Source organism: Podarcis bocagei (genome assembly GCF_964188305.1).
Source record: "Podarcis bocagei genome assembly, chromosome: 3".
Lineage (NCBI taxonomy): Eukaryota > Metazoa > Chordata > Lepidosauria > Squamata > Lacertidae > Podarcis > Podarcis bocagei.
Window position 1 is genome coordinate 49198839 of NC_138127.1, and position 25940 is coordinate 49224778.

At 43.7% G+C, this 25940-nt stretch overlaps 1 protein-coding gene and 1 long non-coding RNA gene across 2 annotated transcripts; both read right to left on the reverse strand.

Moving 5' to 3' along the window:
• Positions 1–284: 284 nt before the first annotated feature.
• Positions 285–5235, reverse strand: LOC308582842. The gene is made up of 2 exons (XR_014005913.1): positions 5124–5235; positions 285–490 (listed from the first exon to the last, which is right to left on the reverse strand). It is a non-coding gene; the product is annotated as an uncharacterized lncRNA (long non-coding RNA).
• Positions 5236–7591: 2356 nt separating this feature from the next.
• NMBR (neuromedin B receptor) lies at positions 7592–25782 on the reverse strand. Its single transcript, XM_081186843.1, has 3 exons — positions 24921–25782; positions 12635–12983; positions 7592–10499 (listed from the first exon to the last, which is right to left on the reverse strand). Exons 1-3 carry the CDS (start codon positions 25367–25369, stop codon positions 10101–10103), a joined length of 1197 nt encoding a protein of 398 aa, XP_081042969.1. The 5' UTR covers positions 25370–25782; the 3' UTR covers positions 7592–10100.
• Positions 25783–25940: the final 158 nt, after the last annotated feature.

The window sequence follows — 25940 nt, forward strand, 5'->3', positions numbered from 1 at the left end:
GGGGGGGGAGCTTGCATTTATATTTTCACAAAATACACATTTCTATATTTTTTTTTCAATCTTAAAACATACATTTAAAATGTACTCAGTGTGTCTTTCAGCTGATAACATTGCAGAATTTGGAGAAGTGCAAAAGCTGAAAAGGTAACCTATGTGATGATCCATATATTAGTCTGGGTGGTTGGTTCACACCAGAATAAGGAAAAAAATGAATTCATCAAGCCTCCTTATATTCCACATCACAACAAAAAGAACCAACATGTATAGTATGCATGAAGAGTCTCTCTTGCACATACAAAACCCTGAATTTATTTGTCCACCCTATTCTGTGTTTTAACTTGTGAATATTATTGGCATGGAAATAACATTTTCAGGAATACAAAACGTGCCTCAAAAGCCTTTTCTGAGTTGCAACCAGTGTTTTCCCTTCTCTGCTGCAGCTTTGACACAGTTTTTCAGGGTTTCTTCTCCTTTGCTGTTTGATCTCGACCTGTCAGGAATCATAGAACAAGTGTGATATCATGATGCTATTCAAATCTGTCCGGCTACATAAAGTTGTATCCAATGCTCATCAGAGTAAATCCATCTCTGAAGTTAATGGACATGACTAACTTGGGTCCATTAATTTCAATGGGTCCCCTCTGAATGATACCACAAAGGCACTTCAGAGTGAGAGCATGAAACATTGTCCTCACCCTGAATGGGTTAATGCTTTTCTCCCTGTGTATAGTGCCCCAAAATTCGCTTTTCAAGTAGTGGGAAAGCTTTGATGAGAATTCCATCATTTCACCTGAGTCCTGTGTACACCCCATGTTGCACTCAACATTTCTTGCATACAGAAACATACTTGTGTACGTGTCACATCACAATGTCCTACATCCCATCATATGTGGAGCAGCATACCAGCCTTGTATTTTCTTCCTTTATATTGTTTATAAAAATTCAGTAAAAGATTATTGCTCTCTGTTGTTAAACGAGAAACTCTTCTCCCTCCCTCCCTCCCGCTCATTGGTAGCTAACAAACCATTGTAGTATTTTGGTTTCTTGCTGAGTTATTGTCTTGATGTCACAAACGATTGTGGCTTTTCATGTGAAGACAATGGAAAAAATCCATAAAGCTGTTCTTTGGGCAAATATAATTGAGCATTGTATTGAAAAATGATACTAAGGTTGAGACACAAATGAACAAAAGCGAAAGGCAAATTAAGCCAAGGCATTCTGTATTTACCAGCAACATCTGCAGCTGTACATTGTGACAGAAACATTACCCTTAATCTTTCATCCCTTGTGTTCACAACTGAAAGAATAAGGGGAAACACAACAGATTCTGTAATCATTTGGTTATTTCTTCTTTTTCCCATTGTGTTCCATTGTTTTCCATTGCTCACACTGTGGAAAAGGTGACTGCAATGGTCCAGTCTGTCTATTATTGTCTTACATGAGCCCCATTTGGGTGTTCTGTTCCCTTGTGGGATTGACACACAAGCAGAGAGACCGGGGGTTGCACACACTAAGCTTTGTCACTGGAGCATGGGAAGGCTATTAATTCTTTTGGTCCACTTCTTCCCCTGACCCATCCCTGGCCTGCTCAGTTCCTTTTTGCCTCTGACACCACTGAAGCTTTGACATCAGGAGGGCAAGGGTCCCTGAAAAGGTCCCTACAGTGATAGGGAGGGGCCCCATGAGGTCAGTTCACATTCTCTGAAAGTCAACCTCTGTCTTATGGCTCCTAGGACATCTTCTCAAGGCCAACAGAAGTGCAGCATAAATGACTTGGGGGAGAAGAGAGAAATATCTTCCGTTTATCTAATCAGAGGAAATAGATAATAAGAAAATAGAACAAGGTGAGATGACATGTCAAGAGGAAATGTACAGCCAGAGACATAGAAATGAAAATAAAGTCTTTCAAGAGAGAGTATAGAATCATAGTACATGGGAGTTCTATGTGCTTCTATCCTGGCAGCACTTATTTGCAAACCCATACAGATAGAATGTTGTTATCAGACCCAACATATTTAATTACTGAGATGAACAGCACCATGGGAGTGATGGCATCTAGCTAAAGGTAAACGTAAAGGACCCTTGGATGGTTAAGTCCAGTCAAAAGTGACTATGGGATGCGGCACTCATCTCACTTCAGACTGACGGAGCCAGCGTTTGTCCACAGACAGCTTTCCGGGTCTTGTGGCCAGCAGGACTAAACCACTTCTGGCGTAACAGTGTGACGGAAACCAGAGCACACGGAAATGCAGTTTACCTTCCCGCCGCAGCAGTACCTATTTATCTACTTGCCTTGTCCAAACACAGTTGATCTTCACAAGTACATCATCACCGTAATATTGTAGGACAGGTTATGATAAGATACACCATGTGATTTGTGGTCTTGCACACAGAGGAACTTCACATTGTATTTTGTGTAAGAGAAAATTCTTCATTTTTACAAAACATTATCTATTAATGCCATTGAACAGGACAGGGCACCTGTGGATTCAAAAGTTTTGCATGTTAGTCAAAAATGGGTGTATAAAGCTGCTTTTGAAAGAAGTATATGCCTTATTCAGACATGATGCTTTTTAATATAGTTGTTGGGGTTGTTGTGTGTTTATGTGTTTTGATTTTTCTTAAGGCAAATCATCTGAAATTGTGCTTCTTATATGTCTGTATATGTTGATAATGTTTTTGAATTTTCAATGTAAATCCAAGATCTGTGAATAGTAAGTGATATATAAATGGGGATGGTTGAATATATTGGCTAGCTTAATATGCTATGATTATGATATTGTAGTCCTCACTTTCATAGAATCATAGGATTGTAGAGTTGGAAGGGATCAGAAGGGTCATCTAGTCCAAGCCCCTGCAATGTGGGGACGAACCCACAGTCCTGAGAGTTTATATCAGGGCACTTAACATGTCCGTTTCTCTCTTGCACTTCTTGTTTTCATCCTGTTGACTTAATTTCTAAAGGAGAAAGCTCACAGTCCCCTCCCCCACCACTCTGAGTTTCATGTGCTCCATTGGTGGGTATGGCTCACTTCAAATATTCTGTGGTGCTCTGTTTTCCTTGGTCAGATGTTATTGTTTTTGCAAGCATTCTGCTTCTGCCAAGCATTTTGTGCTCTTTCATTTGTTTCCAGTCCCGGCTTTCTTCCTCTGCTCTTGAATAATTATTGCTCCTCAGGCATGGGAGTCCAAAGTCATGGGGAATGAGCTGTAATGCTTTGTTGCAGCTTATGTCTGCCCTCCGTTGTACTGTGCTTGATTTCTGGGCTAGTTGCACTCCTGTCTTATAGCCAGTAAGTGAATGGTAAAATCGGGGGCTCTGTGGAACTAAGCAATGGATATGGTATGCTTTTACTTCCGATCCATGCTTTTTGTAAGCACAAGTTGTCATCTCCATCTGAGGATAATGAATAATTTGCCTCTTTCCCTGCTCATTTTTAAAACTTGGTTCTAAGTAGCTATGTTAATAGGCTGGCATGGCTGCATACTTATAATTGTCTGGTGTTGATGCAACACAGCTTCCAATTAGCTGCCTCAGGACAACATACTGACTCATGCTCATGCTAACAGATCATGCTTAGATCACTTGATCTCAATTTTCCTGAATCTTACAGTGTCCTTTCCTATGGTGGTATTAGGAAAGAATAGGATTCTGCTCCAAATCTAAGCTAATGATAAATCCTAAATTCTGCCCTTTATCTCAGACTCATTCATTTGTTCATTTTTTAAAAATGCATTTTGCACTTACCTTTTCTAAACATCTTCCAGTGATCCAATTTTCTTTCCTAATTATACTCCCAATAAGACAAATATTTCAAATGATTTCTTTGCTTTTCATTCCACATAAATATATCATGATCTATTCTGTATTAAACTTTGACATAGATTTTTACTGTTTTTCACCATGAAATGAAATAGCCTCTGCTGTGATTTACACTGCTATTCTCAGTTGTTGAGCTCTTTTCAATTTTAGAGCTATTGATTTAATCATGAATACATATAATCTTCACTGATTAGACAAAAATCACAGACAAAAGGTCTCAGAAAAATTAGTTCCCCTCTTTTTCCAGATTGTAATCTGTGCTGTATTATTTTAATATATTTGCTAATAAATTCTATGCAGCTCTCAAAATTAACACAGAGGAATAGCAAATGAAGTGGTACCCATTCCTTTAATTACAAAACTTTGGAAGTTGCTGTTAGTCTTAAACACTTGAAATAATTGTGCTTAGCATTTCTATAAAGTGATTCCCAGAGAAGAGGAATGTCTCTATCTGAAGTTTCCAGATCTAAGTTTATGCAAGATATAAGAGGGTAATGACACAGTTGAATATTTCAAGCAGTCTACGGTTGGCCTATGCAATTGTAGTGTTAAGATGCCAAGCTTCTCTCTCCAAGGGAAATGATGAAACATTGGATCCCTTCCTGTGTGCTCACAAAAATCAGTATGAAAGTAAAGGTTCTGGTCAACTTATCCAAAACCATATGTGAAAACGTTATCTAGTTGATGGCTGATACAATTTGAGAAGCAATACTGAGCAACATCAAACAGGCAAGTTATTTTAGTTTATCAGTCGATTCAACTCCTGATGTTTCCTGTGTTGATCAACTGACTTGTTAGATATATTTCTCCTAGTGATGGATTACCAGTTGAATAGTTTCTGAGGTTTTCTTTTAACTGAAAGATCACACTGGTGAAAGTATGACTGAGCTGCTTCAGTGACCTTGAAACAGATGTCAGTAAATGTAGAGGAAAACCATATGGCAATGGAGCAAATATGGCTGGAAAGTATGACAGCAGTCAACAAAAACATTCTGGAAAGGAACAAGTTAGCAAAGTTTATTCCATGGCTGGACATTCCCTAAATCTAGTTGGACGTAACACAGTTGACTCGTGCCCTGGATGCAGTGATTTACACACACACACAAACAAACAAACACACACACACACACACACACACACAATAAATGAGCTTTATTGATTTTCCTCAGCTTTTATAGAAAGTTGGGCAGTGCTAAAAAAATTCTTGTCTCTTGAGTCAAAAGTTCCTAAACACGTATCAGACACAAGATGGGAGGCTCAAACCAAAGCTAATGCAGTTATTAGCAGAAATTATGCTTACATTGTTGAAACCCTCAGCCATACTGCAATGAAATGGAAAAAGGAGATACTAGATGATAGGCTGAAAATCTTCTGAAGAAAAAGAAAGAATTGTGGGATGTAAAGGTGCAGTCAAGTGCAACATTCCGACAGAGGGCTAACGGCCTCCATGTTCTAACCAGTTGCTGTGACAACCCGTTTGTCGGTTGCTGGTAGTTTTGAAAGATAACTGCTGAGTTGCTGTCACCTCAGGACCAACTTGCCTCTGGTATCGTTTATTTGCTTGTTATGTAACCTAAGCCTGCCTTCAGGTACAGTTCTGTAAACCTGAATGAATCTGAGAGTAAAATAGTTTTATATTAACATGAATCACATTTGTGTGTGTATTCTTTAAGAGGGATTCAAAAGGATTTTTAACCAAGAAGGCATCTTTATTAGTAGAACTCAGACGAGTCAGCAACAAGCTGATTGCTGCATAAATTTATAAAGGGGATTGTTTAACTCTGCTAAAATAAACCTTCCCACAAGAATTTGAGCTTATTTTCATGCTTCACCTTTGAACGTATCTGCCAGACCAATTTCGCAAAGTTAGCAAGGCATTCCAAGGTTTGCAAATTTCATGGAGCATATGTGGAAATATTTACAGCTATTGCAGTTTGTATCAAACACAAGATAATTTTGATGAAATTGAACAGCAAGCATCCAAAGGAGCTTGAAAGAAACTGTTCTGACTTTGTATATAGTGTAATGTTATAACATAGCTATGATTCCCCTGTGTATGTTCTCCCACCCTCCTTAAGCATCACTACATAGAGCACTTTGCCAAATTGCTTCCCACCTTCCTTTAAACACCACTCCAGCACCATTTAATGGAAAACCACTCTGTGAAGTTCCTTCTGCTCTCCTTTAAATGCCTCTCCTTCCTCAGCAGCCTGCCTGGACTCACTTATCACCTCCCTTACCTGCTCGCTTGCCTGCTGTTCTGTCACCAGGCATGAAGTTGATATTACAACATGATGACCATTTTCCTTACAAAAATAGAGTATATGTAGAAAAAGTAGATAACTATTGTCAAATGGCTAATAAATGAACTGTGACCCTGAGAATCCTATCATTCAGAGTTGATAGGATTTGCTCCCTCCCAGGCTGGTGGACTTCACTGCTGCTTGAAGGAACAGGTACCATCCTTTGACTCTGTGCTGTGTGGTGAAGTCCTTTCTTTTATCTGCCCTGGATCTTCCAACACTCTGCTTCGTTGGATGTCCACAAGTTCTAGTGTTATGAAAGGGGAAAATATTTCTCTAGTCACTTACTCCATGCCATGCATAATTTTATAAACTTCTGTCTTCTCACCTTGTACTTGCCTTTCCTCCTGAATGCTGCAACTTTTCTTCATAGCGGAAGAAAGCTCCATTCCCTTGATCGTTTTGGTCATCCATTTCTGAACCTTTCCCAACTATATGATATAGATTGATTCCCCCTCCCATCTCTTTACCCCATTTGCTGGTCTGAGGGTTCTGCTGACACTCCCCTTGAGCTAATTTTGGGGCACTAAGGGAGAGGAGGGAAGAGAAGCCTCATTGCACAAGCAGAAGTCCTTGCTCAGGGCTTCTACTGACGGGGCTCATTAGGTGAACCCCACACACTGACCAATTGGCAGATTCAGCTGCCAGTCTGGTCAGCTTCTGCGCATGGAACAGGAGGTGATGTTTCAGACAGCAAAATGCATTGGGCCAGCCCTAGCACTAGTACTAGTGATGTCTGAAGGTGTGCAGATTTTAATTGTTGTTAGGCCTAGATTTTAATCATTTGAGGCAAGCTCCCAAAATCTGTAGACCCAGCTACATTGGCAAACAAAAAGTTCTGTATATACGTTGTTTATGCACTATAACACTGTGACGCAGATGGCGCTGTGGAGTTCTTTTTTTGCCAACCTCATACAAAGTTTACATAGGGCTTCCTAAAAGAACATCTTTCAGGGTGTCCTGGTTTTTGAAATATGGCAACCCTTGTTTACAACGCATTTAACTGAAATGCTTCTTTGATGTGCCTAGATCCAGTGTTCCCCCACCTCCCGCATTGGTGCATTAGAGGCTAAGCAAAAAGAGATCAGCTCTCCCTGCCTCTTTCCATGAACATTGCTGTTGCTGCCATTGTTGGATAAGGGAGAGGAGTTTGCGTGGTCTGGGGGGCTCCATTATTATCATTTCTCCTCTGAGAGGAGACATAGAAATTTATAACTGGACCCAAGCATCCAGCATCTCTAGCTGCAGCAGGTTTATCACATTGTCTTCAATGGGCCATGCAGCTCAACCCTATGCATGTTTACTCATTTACTCAGAAGTAAGTCTCACTTTGTTCAAGACAGTGCATAGGATTTCAGCCTTAAGCGCAACTAAATCTTTCCAGATTGAGAAATATTAAGAGTGTGTGTGTGTGTGCGTGTGCGCGCACGTGCACACTTTGTAGCAAACTTGCTAATAGAGAACAGTCCATCCATGCTTAATTTATTATTATTAGTATATAGAGTCAGCTCACATATAAATCTGAACATTGACAAACTTTACTGAACCACAAGCTACAGTGATGGGGAAAGACAAGACACCATTTTATACCAACACAACAATTAAAAACTTTCCATAGAACTTCAGGGCAATGACAATTCACAGATGTCACGCAGCATGGAAAACCCATTTATTTTGCTCACATTGAACTTGGGACAAGATGTTTGCAGTTCAATGCAGTCAAGATGTGCTCATTTCCTGTCCACAAGGAGCTATAAACGCACAGCTGTGACAATGTTGGTTGCTGTTGTGTTTTTGTCTTCTGCCAAGATCTGAGGGTCACACCTTTTCAGTCTCTTCTACTCTCATCATACTTTGCACCCGTTTAGCTCATGCTCCATCCATCCATGGGAAGAACTTTGCTCATGCTGCTCAGGCCACAGAAAATGAAAGAAGAGAGGGGCTGGTAACAAATGCCAATCATTAAAGCTGGCCATTCTTTCCTATTAAAGATGCTGCTTTCACCAAGGAACACTCTGGCCAAAAATGTTTGGCAACATCCCAACACTGAAATGACACGTGTTATTGACCTCAAAAATGCTGCTTTTTACAACTGAAATCCTCTGTGTGTTTTATACACATAAAGGGGCTTTGTGAGGAGAAAATGAACTGGGGTGTTGCTAGGCCCCCACTGATGCCATGCTCCTCCACCAGCCCCATCCCTCCATTGATGCCATGCCCCTCCAGCAGTCCCACCCCAACACTGCATCCCACTACTGACTCCAGTCCCTTGTGCTGAGTGGAGGTTAGAGGAAAAGGAGGCGAGATCAATGGAGTTGCTAATGAGATAGAGGCTACTAGAAGAGGTGGCATAAATGCAGAGGAACCTGACAAAAATAGTGAAGAGAGAAAGGTAGCGGGGCAGATTCAGAGGGCCAGGAGGACTTAGCAAGCCCTTAAAAGTGAGATGGATGGATTTAGGGCTGAGAGGTGAGATAAATTGCCTTAGCACAAAAGCTGCTTTTGGCCGGGACATTGTGCAATATTGTCCACTGGAGATATTGCAAAACATTGCTATAGATGGGATCCTGTGGTGAGAAGAGCTCTAATTTCAATTGGTGTGCTGAGTCCACCAAGTGTCTTTGAGAAGAAGAGACTTTCTGAGGATGCCTGATAGTTTCAGCACGCTAAGAATGGTTGCATGCCACAATCCTTTCTGACCAACAGCATATGGGACTATTCATCTAAGAGATGGGGAGGAACACCAAGGTGAGATTTGACATTGCTTAAAATGGAACACAGAGAAAGAGGCATTTAAATTTTTAAGGCCTTAAAAAGAGCCGTAGACTTTCTGAAAAATGACGCACGTATGAAATGACCTGCGTTGCAACAGAGGAGCCTGTCTGTCAGAGTTAGGTACACTTAACAGCGTTGTTCTCAATGAATTATTTACAACCATCCATTTATTCATTCGTTCATTGTTAAATGACCACAGATGTTCACTGCTCTCTGGTGCAAAACATAATGCAGTAAAACAAATAAAACGTGTGATGGTATCAGATGAGGTTGGAAGGACGAGGAGCTGGCAAGCCAGAGCAATGAAGCAAAGTGAAATAATGAGTGGTGTGGATTTTTTGTAAGCTGAGGTGTTATAAAAAGCTTGCACAGCTCATTGTAGCCGTCAGGCAATCTAGCCTTCTGGCAAAATGATCAAACTTCTTCACCTGTTGTCCACTGCAATGCCTGTTGGATACACCTAAAATCTTAGCATGTGCAGTGGGTGAGAAGAATTAGCCTTTATGATGACAGTTTGCAGTTGGTTAACACTGTGCCCCATAGGCAGAAGAACCAAGAGCCAATAATCCTAGTGCATGTTCCTAATTTATCAGTGCTACCTAACCTAACCGTGCATAATATGTAGCTGTCCCGTTTGTATATATAGGCACTGATCCATCTCTAATCCTGCTTTGTTCTACATGGCTTGTGACCTGAATCAGGATGTATTTTCCCATCCTCATGAGATATGCGTATTAAGTTCAATGGTGACTGGAGAAGCATAGCTATGTGAAGCTACAAACTGATTTACATGCACATTAACAGAGTATACATATCTTATTTTCTGGATTGAGAGGATAATCTTTTGTGAGAAGACATTAAACGCAGCCACAGTTTCCAAAGCATCCCCACCTTCAAGTTATCATTTAAGTAAGTCAATACTTCTTCCTTTCGTAAAAAACAACCTATCATGCATGTTTCTTTTTATAGTGTGCGTTTTTCTTATTTTATGTTCAGCAATTCCAACCAACTAAATACCTTTTTAAGTGAGGAATAATATTCCTAATTCCTACAAAACCAACATGAAGATAAATTTTAAAACAATCATCCCTAGATCAGGGACTGCTCATCAATTTTCTGTTTTAAGGAATTTTGATTGGCAACAAAAATATATAACTTAAACCCTTCTCATTCAAAGCTCATTCATTGCGCTGGTTAAATCACAATGCTATATCTTGTTTTGGGTTGTGTCCATTCAGTAGTGTTGTCATGGTAACAGTGTTCCTGGCATTCTCCATTGAAGTCATTCGAATGGCCGAGGAACTGTGCAGGTAGCTGGCAGATCTCTGTGGACGAGGCATCATGCGACAGCAAAGCTGACTGTTGAAATGCCGCCTGAAGCTCTCGCTGAGGAAGTAGAGGGCAAATGGGTTTACGCAAGAATTGCAGAAGCTGAGCACTCGGGCTACCAGCGTAACAACCATATGGCCAAGTGATGGGTCGATCTTCATGTAGTTAAAGGACCGGTACATGTATAGGACATGGGTAGGCAACCAGCATACTGCAAAAAGCCCAACGAAGACCAGCACAATTTTGGCCAGGCGCTTTCGTGTTTCCATCTAAAAAGATGAAATGAAAAGAAATCATCAGTCACAGTACAATGTTATGCTCCACATGAGCTTTCACAATGCATTCATTTTTTATATATATAAGATATTTATTAAGATTTTCAAAAAAAATTACAAAAGAAAAAGAAAAAAGAAAAATACAAAATAAAAATAGTTAAAAAACAGTTCAATCTTTCTATCACATATTTTTCATTTGCTTATTTCCCGGACTTCCTTTTCTGTATTCCAGTTCCAATTGTTAATTCAGCAAATCCCTCCCCTCTTCATTAATCTTAATCTTCAATTTTTAAATATTATAACATTAATTTTTTTAACCTATTAATAACCATTTTCTCATATTCCCTTATAGCATTACAGCAAAAGACCACTTAGTTTCTACACAATGCATTCAGATACAATTAGTAAAGTGAGTAGCATCAGAAGCCAATGAAACCCATTTGCATTAATAAGTTCTAAGATGTTTTCAGGTACAGATCCATTAAGCTGCATATTCTACTTCGTATCACCCTACTGTACAGTCATACCTTGGTTCTCGAACGGAATCCATTCTGGAAGTCTGTTTGATTTCCGAAAAGTTTGAAAACCAAGGCGTGGCTTCTGATTGGCTGCAGGAGCTTCCAGCACTCAATTGGAAGCCACAGAAGCTGTGTCAGATGTTCAGCTTCCAAAAAAAGTTCTCAAACCGGAACACTTACTTCCAGGTTTGCAGCGTTTGGGAGCCAAAACAGACGAGTAACAAAAGCGTTCAAGGACTGTATCTTTAATTTCACCAACTGCCTGTTAAAAGGGAGCACGGGGCATCCTTTGATGCAGTTCTTCCACCCATCCCAAAAAGGTCAAAGCACACCTTCTGCCAAACTTCTGTTAAAGCAGACATTTTCAACCTTGGGTCCCCAGATATTGCTGGACCACAACTCCCATCACCCCCAAGAATGGTCATGGATGATGCAAGTTGAGAGTCCAACATCTGGGAACCCAAAAATGAAGAAGTCTGCATTAGAGGACACACACGGAGGCATACGGTAATTAGACAAGAATCACTGTGTATGCAGCACTGGACCAGCCAACAATTGATTATAGACTGATAAGAACTCAGTAGAGGGACAAAGGTAAAGAAATAGCCCTTTTCTGAGGGTTTATTGCCATTTACAGGATAGTTTTCCATTGGCCTAAATAGGTCCAAAAAAGTGAAGTCCTGCAAATTTTTTTTATTGTGGAATAGTGCAGCACATTCTACTAATAACTATAGTCTTATATTAACTTTGTTCACAAATATGAGTATTTTATACAAATTTCATGCAAATTGTATTTGTCCAAATACATTATTCCACAGCAATTCCTCTTGGAACAAGACACATTGATTTGGGTGGACTTTACTTTTAATGAAGAGCGCTCAAAGCAGTAGCCTATAATAGCTGTGAGCAAATTATCTACAGTCCACTGGTTTGTGATCTATTTCCAATGCTTCCCTTAGGGCTGTATAAATTGCCTACTCCATCTGTTTTCATTTTCATGAAACCAATCACCATTACTAAACCAATATCTACTCCTCTCATTAAACATGTAATTCAGACTTGTAAAAAGCAACAACTATTGTGTATCTTATTAGCTGGGGTAGGGAAAAGTACAGCAGACAAATCTGAAACACAATCAGTAATGGGCTCCAAACCAGAATATAACTGGAATCCAGGGGGCCCCTGACATCTAGGAGCCCTGCTAGACCTTTGCAGAGGCCTCTTGATGTTGACACAGAATATTATTTCATTGCTGTGCAGGGCCTAGGCACTAGGGGGATCATGTTATACCCAGGCAAATCCTGCAATGGAAGCTGCAGGAACCCGTGAAAATCCACTACAGGTTCAGACTAGTCTAAATTACAAAGTCCGGCAAGAATTCTGCCTTGAGCAAATATTTTTATCCTTCTTTCATTGCCATTCAGCAGGCAGTCAATGTGGTACAGTATTTCTCAAGCCAAGTTGGTGGTGGAGAGGGAGTTGGCTCTCAGGGGTAATATATGAGCAACAATATAAGTAGGAATGCCTTAGTAACCACTTAGTACTTTGAAATAATAAGTGGCCTGGCTTGCATGACGATAAGAGGTTCTAGCTTACATATGGGCCACTTACCTGTCTTTTAGATTGTGCACTGTTTTCTCCAGGCAGATTATGTGCACTCTTAATTAAAGTCCTTGCAATATGGTAATAGTAAACACTAATGATGGTGAGCGGGATAAGGAGGTATACCAAAAGTATCATCACTGAATGGATCCTTGGGTGCAAATCATCCTTCAAGGGATACCGTATGCATTCTGTGAAACTGACGTTATCCGCATCATTGATGTTTGCTACTTCAGAGAATATGGCTTCAGGAACTGCTAGCAGAATAGATATTATCCAGATGGCAATAGCTTTGATACAGGTCCACAGGACTGCGTTGGGTGCCTGAATATCCATTGGATTGACAATTGCTTTGTACCTAAAAGCGTATGAGGGAAAATTAGAGTCAATTCTTTTTCAAAGAACGCAGCTTTTATTGAAAGGAGAGGGCTTCCTGCAGTTAACAAATAGGAGCCTCGTATGTCCATTCAAGAGACCTGACGAGACATCCCCCATCTGCTTCTGTATTGCAGGAAGCGGGCGGAATTGGAAGCAGAGAAAGACACAGGGAAGAATGCAACAAATGAACAAGTGACTGGCTACAGAAAAGACATGTAGTCACCACATTTAGCAATGTATAGAAGGGTCTAATTGACTGGATATAAGGGGGATGCGGGTGGTTCTCCCACACAGGGCACCAAGTCAAAGAGGCACAAGACTGAGAAGATCCATCATTAAGAAAACTCATTTGGGGGTTCCAAATTTCAGCCTCAGACAGGGTGCCATGCTACCAAAATTACCAAGGTCTATGCCCTTGTGAAGTAATAATATAGTAGGACAAAAGAAGCTGCCTTACACTCAGACCATTGGTCCACCAGTTCAGCATTGTCTGCACTAACTGGCAGCAGCTCTCAGGTGGGGATCTCCCAGTAGAACCGGGAGATGCCAAGGACTGAACGAGGGACCTTCTGCATGCAAAGCAGGGGCTCTACCACTGAGCCACAACTCTCCCCCTGGAAACTATGAACATGTGCAGAGTACCACCTCTTCACCACTGAGTATCTTCTGACAGCCTTACCACATTTGGGAGTGGGGGAGAAGACGTTGACATCATGGAACACAACGTTCAAGTAGCCCTGATCTCCTGCTTATTCATTTTATTTAATAAATTAATCCTTTTTAAATTAAATACAAACATTAAAACTAGTTTCCCTTAAGCACAGCTAACGCCAGTAGTACTGTTGGCATTTGACTCGCTTCAAGATGTTGAAATAATGCCATCGCAACCCTTCATGAAAATTCATTACATGGAGGACTAACCCCAGTTGATCCGTAAATTGGTCCCTAAGGACATGCATTTCAGCTTCACATAGCAGAGACAAGCTCCCCCGCCCTCTGCAATTATTTCTACCCCAGTCTGGCAAGTGTAATGAAAACTATTTGTCTTCAGCCCTCGAGCAGCAAGTGCCTTCAAGCTTTCTTTTCTTTTTCTTCCTCACATTTTTTATTTGCTTTTAAACAAAAACAAATACACTTTTAAACACTTTCCCAGCAGTAACAGATATGATTAATGATGTCCAGGAATTTGGAGCTGGAGATTTGTTCCTTTTATTAACCATTGTGTTAACCAATAAGCATGCTGATTAGATTGGGAAATCCCCTTAGTAAGTCTAAATCCCCATGTAAATCTAGACAGCCCTTTGCATAGCGTTGTAGGAGAGAGGAAAAAACGCAGGCTCCAAAATCTCACATGCTCACAGGAGAGATTATCTGGTGCCATACAAGGGCAAATAAGAACTCTGTCAAGAGCTGTATGCATGTACAGCTTACAGACCAAAGCTTATTTATTTAATAAAATTATTTAAATAAAGAATTTAATAAATTCTTGGGCAAGGTGATTGAGCGGGTGGTTGCTGAACAACTCCAAGCACGCCTGGAGGAAACGGACCATTTGGATCCCTTACAGTCGGGATTCAGGCCTCATCACGGGACTGAAACTGCCTTGGTCGCGCTGGTTGATGATCTCCGGCGGGCTAGGGACAAAGGTGAGAGCTGCTTCCTAGTTCTGCTGGATCTCTCAGCGGCCTTTGACACCATTGACCATAACATCCTTCTGGACCGTCTAGAGGGGCTGGGAGCTGGGGGCACTGTCATACAGTGGTTCCGCTCCTTCCTCCTGGGCCGCGTCCAGAAAGTGGTGGTGGGGGATGAGTGTTCAGACCCCTGGGCTCTCACTTGTGGGGTGCCTCAGGGTTCTGTCCTCTCCCCCATGCTTTTTAATATCTATATGAAGCCGCTGGGAGAGATCATCAGGGGGTTTGGACTGGGTGTTCATCAGTATGCAGATGACACCCAGCTCTACCTCTCCTTTAAATCAGAACCAGTGAAGGCGGTGAAGGTCCTGTGTGAGTGCCTGGAGGCAGTTGGAGGATGGATGGTGGCTAACGGATTGAGGTTGAATCCTGACAAGACAGAAGTACTGTTTTTGGGGGACAGGGTGCGGGTTGGTGTGGGGGATTCCCTGGTCTTGAATGGGGTAACTGTGCCCCTGAAGGACCAGGTGCGCAGCCTGGGAGTCATTTTGGACTCACAGCTGTCCATGGAGGCACAGGTTAACTCTGTGTCCAGGGCAGCTGTCTACCAGCTCCACCTGGTACGCAGGCTAAGACCCTACCTGCCCGCGAACTGTCTCGCCAGAGTGGTGCATGCTCTAGTTATCTCACACTTGGACTACTGCAATGCGCTCTACGTGGGGCTACCTTTGAAGGTGACCCGGAAACTGCAATTAATCCAGAATGCGGCAGCTAGACTGGTGACTGGGAGTGGCCGCCGGGACAACATAACACCGGTTCTGAGAGATCTGCATTGGCTCCCAGTACGTTTCCGAGCACGATTCAAAGTGTTGGTGCTGACCTTTAAAGCCCTAAACGGCCTCGGTCCTGTATACCTGAAGGAGCGTCTCCACCCCCATCGTTCAGCCCGGACACTGAGATCCAGCGCCGAGGGCCTTCTGGCGGTTCCCTCATTGCGAGAAGTGAGGCTACAGGGAACCAGACAGAGGGCCTTCTCGGTAGTGGCGCCCGCCCTGTGGAACGCCCTCCCATCAGATGTCAAAGAGATAAATAATTACCTGACATTCAGAAGACATCTTAAGGCAGCCCTGTTCAGGGAAGTTTTTAATATGTAACGCTGTACTGTTTTTAACACTGATTGGGAGCCGCCCAGAGTGGCTGGGGAAACTCAGCCAGATGGGCGGGGTATAAATAATAAATTATTATTATTATTATATGTTAGCAGTATTACTATTTAATGTTCATGAACAGAAGACCATGGTGGTTAACTTGTTTGGTGCTGAAATCCTTCCTTGAAGTATATTACGGGCTAGAGAGGAAACTATCAAATGCAAATAATCGTCCTAAATACTGAGGGACGTACAAAATGCTCCTGCTTATCCAAGAGCACCACTCAGGAATAGCAGGGGAGACTTAAATTTCTGGCTAACGTGCTGGTACTAAGGCAGGGTGACAATATGCATGCCACAGGCACAAATGCCATTTTATTACACAAAGGGACTGGACTGTTTGATCAGTGGTGAATGTTTGAGCACTGCAGAGTATGTACATGTGGGGGGAAAGTAGCCATAAAAGATGCTCTTATGTCTTCAGTTATTACTCTTACGTCTTCAGTTATTAAGGCTGTGTTCAGCCCTAATTCAGCCAAGGCCCTAAACCTGAGACAAACTGGGCTTATTTGGAGGGAAATGTGCCATGTTCAAGGCTGGTTGAGGCAGTGTTTCACTCCCCATAAAATGTGCATGCTCTTTCAGGGCTTGGAGTGGAATTCAAGGGTCCATGGCTGCCGGCTTTGTTCAGTCCCATTCTTCCTTATTTCTCTCCCTCCCCCACTACAAACCAATAAGCCCATAGCCATCCAGGGCTGTCATGTGGCAGGGCATTGAGCAGGGAGGAGAAGCAGGCATAAGCGAGAAGAATACAGAGAAACCAGAAGAAAGAGAAGCCTACTGGATGGCTGCATCTTTGTGCAGAAATGGGGGGGGGGGTGCCTTTCCTGCCAGACCTCTCCTTCCCACCCTCTCTATAGAGTATCTGATCCCTCAGAATGCTGGTGTAACCCCTCCAGACCTTTTCCATATCCTATTTTAATTGTATAATAAAATAGCATTTATAAAAACCCTTTAAAATCCATTAGCCTTGCCCCCTAATTGCTTCAGGGACAGATCTGGAATGGGTGGCTCCCAGTGCGGTGAAAAGTAAAATGGCCTGATCCAGGGGCCACAGATGGGGGCCACAGGGGGTCTGTGCACAGCCCTATTAATTGTCTATAAAGGCCAAATTAAACAGATAGTTATTCAGTTTTAGCCATGGAATGTATGCTTTCTGCCCCCGCCCAAATAGCAAGCTGGGTGTAGCAAGCTGGGTCAAGTCTGTGGGAAAGGGGAGGGTGTCTTTAACTTGTAGGGGCTCCTGCACCAGCTAAAAATATAAATGACATAACCATGAGCCTTTCAGTCCTGCAGAGAATCTTGTCACCAAAGAAAGGAATCCCCCACACAGATTGACAACTGAAATGAAGCCCCCACAGCAGTGGCGTAGCGTGGGTTGTCAGCACCCGGGGCAAGGCAAGTAATTTGCGCCCCCTAACCCGTGGATTTGCGCCCCCTAAAAACCCTAACCCCCAGATGTTGCGCCCGGTGCAACCCCTGCACCCCCCACGCTACGCCACTGCCCCACAGAAAAGCCTGTGTTTGCCGTGGGAAGCCCAATCAGGCAGTTTTCTTTGCAGTGCTGCAAACAGGTCACAGAAAAGGTCTGCTGTGTCCTGGAGATGATGGTGTAATCTGCAGGGTGAGTGGCAAAAGACGAAGGGCTCATCAGCCACCCCAAACAGCCCCACAATATGTTACTGTCCCTTCACATGACTGGAATGGCTACTTCAAAGCCAGGAAGCTAAACAAGTTCCTTACAGTGCCCTGAAGCAGACACGGTACATTGCAGATCAGGAAGTGAAAATGTTTCAGCATATCAGTGTTCCCCAGTATGGCTGCTTCTCCGAATGCCATTAAAAAGTTTGATATAGTTGGCCGTGTGCACAGGCTCTTCCAATTGCATAGAGACGAATCAAGCGTCTTGAAGCAGACATGCTCAGATAAGCAAGATCAATGCCTATCTCCTAGAGACATAATTACTAGCAAAGAAGGTCAGCTCCGCATATCAGTTGCTTGCAAGCACAAATAAATAGCTGAAAGGTGAGGCCAGTCATGGTGGAAAGGCTGGTTTTCTAACCTTGTAATATTATTGATGCCATGGGACCATGCGACATGTTTCCTCTCTGGGCGTTGAAAGGGTCTGTGGCAGGTACAAGAATTTAAAAGGAGGAATGAGATAAAGTCTCCCAGTGATATTGCAGAATGCTGACGGCTAGGGCTGCAATAGTAAACAGGCTTGCCAAAGCAAATTTGTGGGGAGATTTCAGAGCCGTAGCCTGGATACATAGAGTGCCAGAATAAATGAAATGTGCAAAATATATCTGTTCTTCAGTGGAGATGAACTATTACCTATCCTTATTGAAAGATGCTTGCTGTCTCCTTTTCATTTCCTTTTCTTCTTTCTGCTCACTCAGAAAGTGCAGTACTCATTCACAGAGAAAGAGATAATGCCACATAATATGCTTAGTATGTCGAGTATCTTAACAAGTGGAAACTGCAAGAAACTGCAACAGAATTCCATTTGAGATTCCGGCTGGCCATGCAAGAGGTTCCATTCAAGTCCCTCCCCCACTCAGTGTTTCTGTCTTACCAACAGCAGGCAGTGAACATTCCATGCCCACTGAGCATGCTCAGTCCTTAGTAAACTGTTTGGGGGCTTCCTCCAACTTTTCCCAAACATGTGGGTTTGTGTGTGTGTGTGTTTGTACTTCTGCAGACCTCAGGATTCCCCCAAGCCTGCTGATAGACCCCCCCCCCTCTTGTTTGTGAGTGTTGCTGTTTTAGTTATATGGGGGAGTTTTGATAGGTAAGTGTGTGGCTCCATTAAACAAATCCCTTACTAATGATCTCCGGAGGGGAGAATGGATGGTCAGTTTTCAGGATACTTTACTTAGAGTAGTTCTATAAACTCTGGAGGTTAATTTCTAAGTATACCCATTTTTACAAACAAATACATTTTCCGACAGGACACTTTTGAAGAACAGGGAAATTGCAGGGAAGTAATGCAACCCTACTACCGGTACAAATAAAGGATTTATATGTTCATAGATAATCTGAAAGGGTTCATGTGAAATGGCTAGAGAAGTGGTTAGGTTCCATCAGTATTCATTTTTTGTGTGGCACTTCGTGCCTTTCCATTTCTCAATGAAATTGGCATTCAGATGGAGGCACATTTTTGATGAGTCATAGCTATGGATTCTAAATAACATGGAAACAAAAATGTAAGAATGTTTTCCCAAAAGGCTTGCAACACAGAAAATGTTCAGGACTAATTAATTAATAAGGAAGTGGGAAAGGAACATTATATGTGTGTGTGTGTGTGTGTGTGTGTGTGTGTGTGTGTGTGTGTGTGTGTGTGTGAAAGTTAACAAAACAAAATGTATTTTGGATCTCATTTTGTTTGGAACATAATGTGAATGCCACTTAGCAAAAATGCCTGTCCAGCTGAATGACAATTTCATACTCCTATTGACAAAATGATTCTGTGGAGTTAGACAAAATCCTAGAATCTTGCCACCTGTTAAAACCTTGTTTGGATTGACATTGGTTCTCCATTTTACCAAAAAAAAAAACCAACACAGTGTCCAAGAAAGGAAAGTATGAGATACTGTATTGAGCACTGTGAACTAAGGAGAAACTGGGCCTGTTATGGAAATAAAAAAATACCCCTGACTTTATTCTACTCCCCATGTGGCAGTTCATAGAATCAAAGAATTGTAGAGTTGGAAGGAATCCCAAGGGTCATCTAGTCCACCCCCCTGCAATGCCAGAAACTCAGCTAAAGCATCCATGGCAGATGGCTAGTTAAATACGAAAAGCAGTTTCTGGGAGCAGGGAGAAGGGACAGTACTCTTTAATCAGGTTGTGCTTGTGTACTTATATAGGCATATATAAGCTGGCCACTGTGAGAAGAAGGTGGACTAGGTGTGCTATTGGCTTGATCCAGCAGGATTCATCTTACGTTCTTCAACCTTGCTGGGTATTGCACAGCAACAAAATACCTCTGGGAGAACCACTTCCTGCATTATGCTGTATACAGAGAAGCTGGACCGCTTGGCATCTTGAAGTATCATCAACCATGAGAGCCTTCTGGGCTGCCTGGCAATACTAGAACTAGGAGGTGCAGTGTGTTGTGGAGGCTTCAGTCCTTTCTGGAGGTAAAAGCCCAGAACGTAGTAGTGGGGAACTACTGTTCCACTTCAACACCAAAGATGTTAAGGGCACCACAGTTCCATATCTTCGTATTAATTTTTTGTTCTGACCTACATTGGATCCTTAGAGTGAAGAACAGGTAAGAAATCTTAGTAAGAAGAATTGTGATAAGGATAATACACAAAACTTTTGAGAGGCTATCCAGAGCAGTGTTTCCCAATCTTTCCCCCCTTCTGACCTTGTTTCCTTCCTATGGCCCCCCATGGGCGTAACCAATGGGGGGCAGGAGGGCAGATGCCCCCAAAATAAGTAAAAATCAATACAGGTCAATACAAATCTGAGGTTCTGCCCTCCCCCCAACAAAAGCCTGCCACCCTAACAAAATTCCTGGCTATGTCCATGCCCCCCACTGGTAGAAAGGTAGGTATTTAAATGTTTTCATAGAATCATAGAATCATAGAGTTGGAAGAGACCACAAGGGCCATCGAGTCCAACCCCCTGCCAAGCAGGAACCACCATCAGAGCACTCCTGACATATGGTTGTCAAGCCTTGTTTGTAAATAGAACATGTTTTGTTTATACTTTTTATAATAGATACAAAATACAATTACACAAAATGATAGGAACATAATGAAATATTCTTGAATCAGGAAAACATAGAATCATGGAGCTGGAAGGGACCCCAAGGATCTTCTTTCTAGTGCAACCCCCTGCAATGTAGGGAACTTGGCTAATGCATCCATGACAGATGGCCACCCAACCTCTGCTTAGAAACCTCCAAGGAAGGAGAGTCCAGAACTTCCTGAGTGAAATCCATCTTCCATGTATCATAAAAAGTAAACAACGCTTATTTCACCCCAGTTGTTTGACACAGAGGGGGAAATCTACAGATACAGTCTAAAAGGCGCACAGGGAGTTCTGTATATATGGGAGAATTTTAAAAAGCAAGTGGTCCTCACTGCCCTGGTGCAAAAAGATTTTGACATCTAGAGGAGTCCTGGCTGTCTAGATAAAATACTATAGCCCGCCGCACCCTTACCTGGGAGTAAGACCCACTAAACTCAGTGCAACATTCTTCTGAGTAGACTCTTAGTTATTTACAAGATGCAAGTCAGCAGCACCAGACGACCCCACTTGGCTAGGCGCTGGGGTAGATATCGCCCTGCGCCCTGCAGAGCTCGGCTGATGCTGCCAATGGGCACTGCACCCCTCAGCAACATCCAAAGGCCCTGATCCACTAGATGCTGGGGGGGATTGCACCCGGCGCCTTGCAGAGTCAGGCCCACCGGGCCCAGCACTGGTGGCAGCAACAAGCAGCTCTGGCTCACCCAGCCCTACCGATTGCCACCCCACCACCGCACTTACTTGACCTGGGGGTTCTGGATCACAGGCTCTATTGGTCAAAATGGGAGCCTCAACGATTGCCTTCCCCTGCCGGAAACAAACCAGGACTGCTTCAAGAAAACCCACGTGGCAAAAAGGAGCTCTAAGCCCTAGTGGGCTGCTCCCTTACTCGTTTGTGATTGGCCAAGCAGATGGCCAGCCAATCAGGATTTAAATATATATGTATGATTTCCCCTCTTCACTTCTCACTTCCCTCTGTGACCCCCCCTAGCCTCATGCTGTGGCACCCATTTATGCATTTTTCACCTGTGCCCCTCTTGAAATATCCGGGGGGGGGCAGGGAGCCATGTGGCTTCTGGTTGGGGAACTCTGATCCAGAGGTTTTAGGTATCATCAGCTTGACCTCAATACCAGGAAAGGTCCTTGAGGTCTGTGGGCACTTAGAAAAGGATGCTGTGATTGCTATGACTTAGCATGGGTTTCTCAAACACAAGTCATGTCACATGAATCTCATTTCTTTTTTTAAAAAAAAGTGGATCAGGGGAATGCTGTGGACATAGAGTTTCTTGATTTCAGTTAGGCTTTTGACAAAGTCCCCCATGATATTATTGCAGAGAAGCTGGTAAAATGTGGACTGGATGGTTAGGTGGATTTGTAGCTGGCTGACTGACCAAACCCAAAGAGTGCTTGTGTATAGTTCCTCATCATCATGGAAAAAAGCTGACATGTAGGGTGCTGCACATTTCTGTCCTGGACCTGTTGCTGTTAAATGTCTTTATAAATGACTATGATAAAGGAATTGAAGGCTGAATCTCCATCCTCTTGAAAACTGCCAGCTCAGCTTACCCTTAGGATCAGTTTAAGGTTGACAGAAAACCAAGGGTGGGAGACAGCTTTCCCAAAAGAAAAGGGCTGGTTCCTTTTTCCATGTTGCCATATACTATGAATATGGTGATACTTCACTTACCCAGAAGAGAGCATGTGGCTGTCAAAAATAGAGCATCCAGGGGAACAAGATTTGACTCTTCTTGGTTTCCATTCATAGCTTTTGTAAACATGGGTGTGCAGGGCATTTGGCCTCCTACAAGGCAGGAGTCCTTTTGGTATAGTAACACTTGGTTTCTGTGATAATGGCAATTTATAAATGACCTCTCGCTCTTTTTTGAAGGAGAACCACTAACTCACAATGTGGTGTGCGTGGTATATATTGTGCATGATGTTGTTTTATTTTGCCTTTCAAAGTTCAGTTCTATGGTTTGCTACTTTGGAAAATACTTTTTTCTTTCAAAGTGGCCGCACAGTGTCTTCAAATATATGCTGCAACCTCTTTTACTACCTAAGCTACAGTTTGTTCAGCTTCAATCAGAAAGCAAGTTGGTGCCAGCATTGTTGATGAACCCTACTTGATGTACATGTAGCAAAATGCTTGCTTGGTCATTGCTGATCTTTGCCACTCTCCCTTGAGTTTATGTATATTATTAATTCTGCCAACCTCATAGGGAGTGAGATTCTTCTTTGCATTTAGGCAGTTGCATAAAGTCCTGAACACTAATGATTATTAACAACCTGGTTCGCTTTTTATATAAATGGGGAAGGATGGTTTATATCCCAGTCCTTTGAGTATGGCACAGAACTCATTTCTGGTCATTAATTTCGGCTCACACTGTGTTTAGTTCAGATCAAGAGTGGAAGATTCCGCTCCCAGTACATTGAAGAGCCAAATATTTCATAGGACCATAGCATTGGGAGGGAGCCTGTGGGTTAGCTAGCCCAATATTCAGTGATGGATTGACAGACCAAGATGCACCTGCAGCATCCCTGACAGGTGGCCATCCAGCCTTTGCTTAAATGCTTCCAGTGCAGGTAAGCCTGTTCCCCTGCCAAACAGTTTGTACCATTAGGACATTTCTCCTCGGTGCTGAGCCTATATCTTATTTCCTTTGGTTTCTAATGATGGATTTCAGTTCTGCCCTTTTGAATGACAGGGGATAAATCTGTTCCATCTCATGCATGACAGCCTTCAAAATATTTGAAGACAGCTCCCCTTCAAGATAAGCATTCCCAGCTCTTTAAAGTGCTCCTCAAAGGACTTGGTTCTGGACCTCTCACAGTCCTTTGGACACACTCCAATTTGTCAATGTCCTTCTTAAAAGATGGCACCCATAATTGAATGCAGCACTCCAGATTTGAAAGAAGGGTAAGATCCTTCCTAAGTTCTTTGTGTCCTGCATCCAGTCAGATGCCTCTGGGATGCTCACAAGCAGGGCACAAAGGCAACCATTGGCTTCTGTTTCTCCCCTGTAACACCTGGGGTTCAAAAGTGCACTTCCTCTAACTAGGGAAGCTCCATTTAAGATATTGTGACTGGTGGCCATGTTTCTCCATGCAGTTGTCAAGAGTCAGTGTGCTGCAATGGTTAGGGTGTTAGACTATGACCTGGAAGATCGGGATTTGAATCCCCACTCAGCCATGAAGCTCACTGGGTGACCGCAAGCTAGTCACTATTTCTAAGCCTAACCTACCTTGCAGGGTTGTTGTAAGGAGAAAAGGGGGAAGGAAGAACCATGTACACCACCTTGAGATTCTTGGAGGAAAAGGTAGCATATAAATGAAGAATGAAATAAAATAAGCCCTCTTTAATGCCAGGTGAGTGAGCAAGCCCTATCCTTTGTCTCAGCAATTTCCACGCATTATTTATGTGTGATATGGAAACGTGTGTGTGTTTGTTAAGAGATGCTTCACCTCCAAAGAAAAAATTAAGAATGGGATTGCTACAACATAAGCACAGCCACAAAGGAGCAGCGGTTCATTTCCATCGTCTATGGTTGATTAGTGGTCCAGAGAAGGACACTGCAGACCATAGACAGCCAACAGGGTGCCTTTCCGATGCTGTGGGTTTTGATTGCCCACCAGCCTCAGGCAGTGGGACCAGTGATGGATGGGAATTCTGGAGAGCACACCTGCTGCACAGGGCCAGGTTCACCTCCTACACATGGGATGGGACCCCTTCCCCTTGCAGTCAAGACGTGATCCAGTGTGCTGAGCCTTTAGGGAGGCAGAGGCAGAACTCTAATCCAGCCCTTCTTGGTGGGTAACCTTACACCTGAGCCAACAGACTAAGTCTGAAGTCCTGCTCCGATGGCCATCTCAGCAGAGCATCCGTGCCTTTAACAAGGGCCAGAAATTCGCCTAAGAAAGCATTTTCCTTTATCAGAGACAGGAAAATTATTCACCCATTGGACCGACCAGGACGAGCGTAGAATCATAGAATTGTGGGGTTGGAAGGGACCCAAAGGATCTTCTAGTCCAGCCCTCTGCAAGAGTAGCCTAGGTGTGGGTTAGATGTGAAAGAATGTCTCTCTTCCTCCCCCCCCCCCCCGCCCTTTAGTCTTTTGTGGCTGGCAGTGACTTTCCTCCTCTCTGTGTCTCTCTGTACGGTTCTGCCAAAATAAATTCCAGCATTGCAGGGAGTTGGACTCGATGTCTTTCGTGGTCCCTTCCAACTCTCCAGTTCTATGACTCTATGTCTGTCTGCCTCTCCCTCTCTCTCTCCCCTGGTGTCTCCTTTCCAGCCTGCCCCTCGCCTCGTCTTACCTGTCGGCGCTGAGGGCAGTGAGCGTGAAGACGGAGACGCCCACCGAGGTGAGCTGGATGGCCGGCAGCAGCTTGCAGCCCACCTCGCCGAAGAGCCAGTCCTCGAGGAAGAAGCGCGAGGCGTCGACGGGCACGCAAGTGAGCAGCAGCAGCAGGTCGCCGGCGGCCAAGCTGGAGATGAAGATGTTGGGCACGCTGCGCACGGCGCTCCTGCCCACGAAGATCTTCAGCAGGGTGGCGTTGCCCAGCAAGCCCACCGCCATGATCAGCAGGTACAGCGAGGGCACCACGCAGCGGATGATGAAGAGAGCCCGGGCTTGCTGCGACGAGGGCAGCCGCTCTGACGCCTGGCTAGGAGCCGGGTCCGCCTCGCCGCTGCCGTTGCCCTCCGCTGTCAGGTTGCCCCAGGCGGACGCGCTGCTGCCCAGCCCCGTCCAGCTGAAAGACATAGCCTCGCCCGTCGAAGGATCGGGGCTGTCTCCGGATGCCCAGACTTCTGCGCCTTCCCGCACCTCCAGACGGACAGGGACAGGACGATGCGCTCAAAGGCAAACCTGTCTCTTCTTCCTAAGGAGTGCCCAGACAACCGTCGGGGCAAGCTTTCCTGGGATGCTTCTGTAGAAGGAAGTCCCTCCGGAGTCCCAAAAGCTTTCTGTTCAAGTAAGTGCTGTTTAGGTAGGATCTGAGTCAAGAAATCGGTATCCAGTCTGTTGGGTCTTCTGCGAGGTGAAGCAGGCGAAAAGAGTCGCGCGATTCTGCTGGGCGATGCTGGCGGCTCCTCTTTCTAGGAAAGCCTGGACGGCTCTGCTCCTCTCTCCGGAGCGTGGAGCAGCTGAGGTTGGACAGCTCCTGCCGGGCAGAAGCCGGGTTCTATTTTCCCTGCTTTCCGCGCAACACCAGCCCTTTATACGCGCGAGGGTCCGCCTCCGCAAGGAGGAGCAAACAGTTAGAGAAAAGCCACCAACTTGGTCTCTTGGCGCTGAATGGAGGGAGCGGCTCTCCTCCTTTGCGTAGCACCCA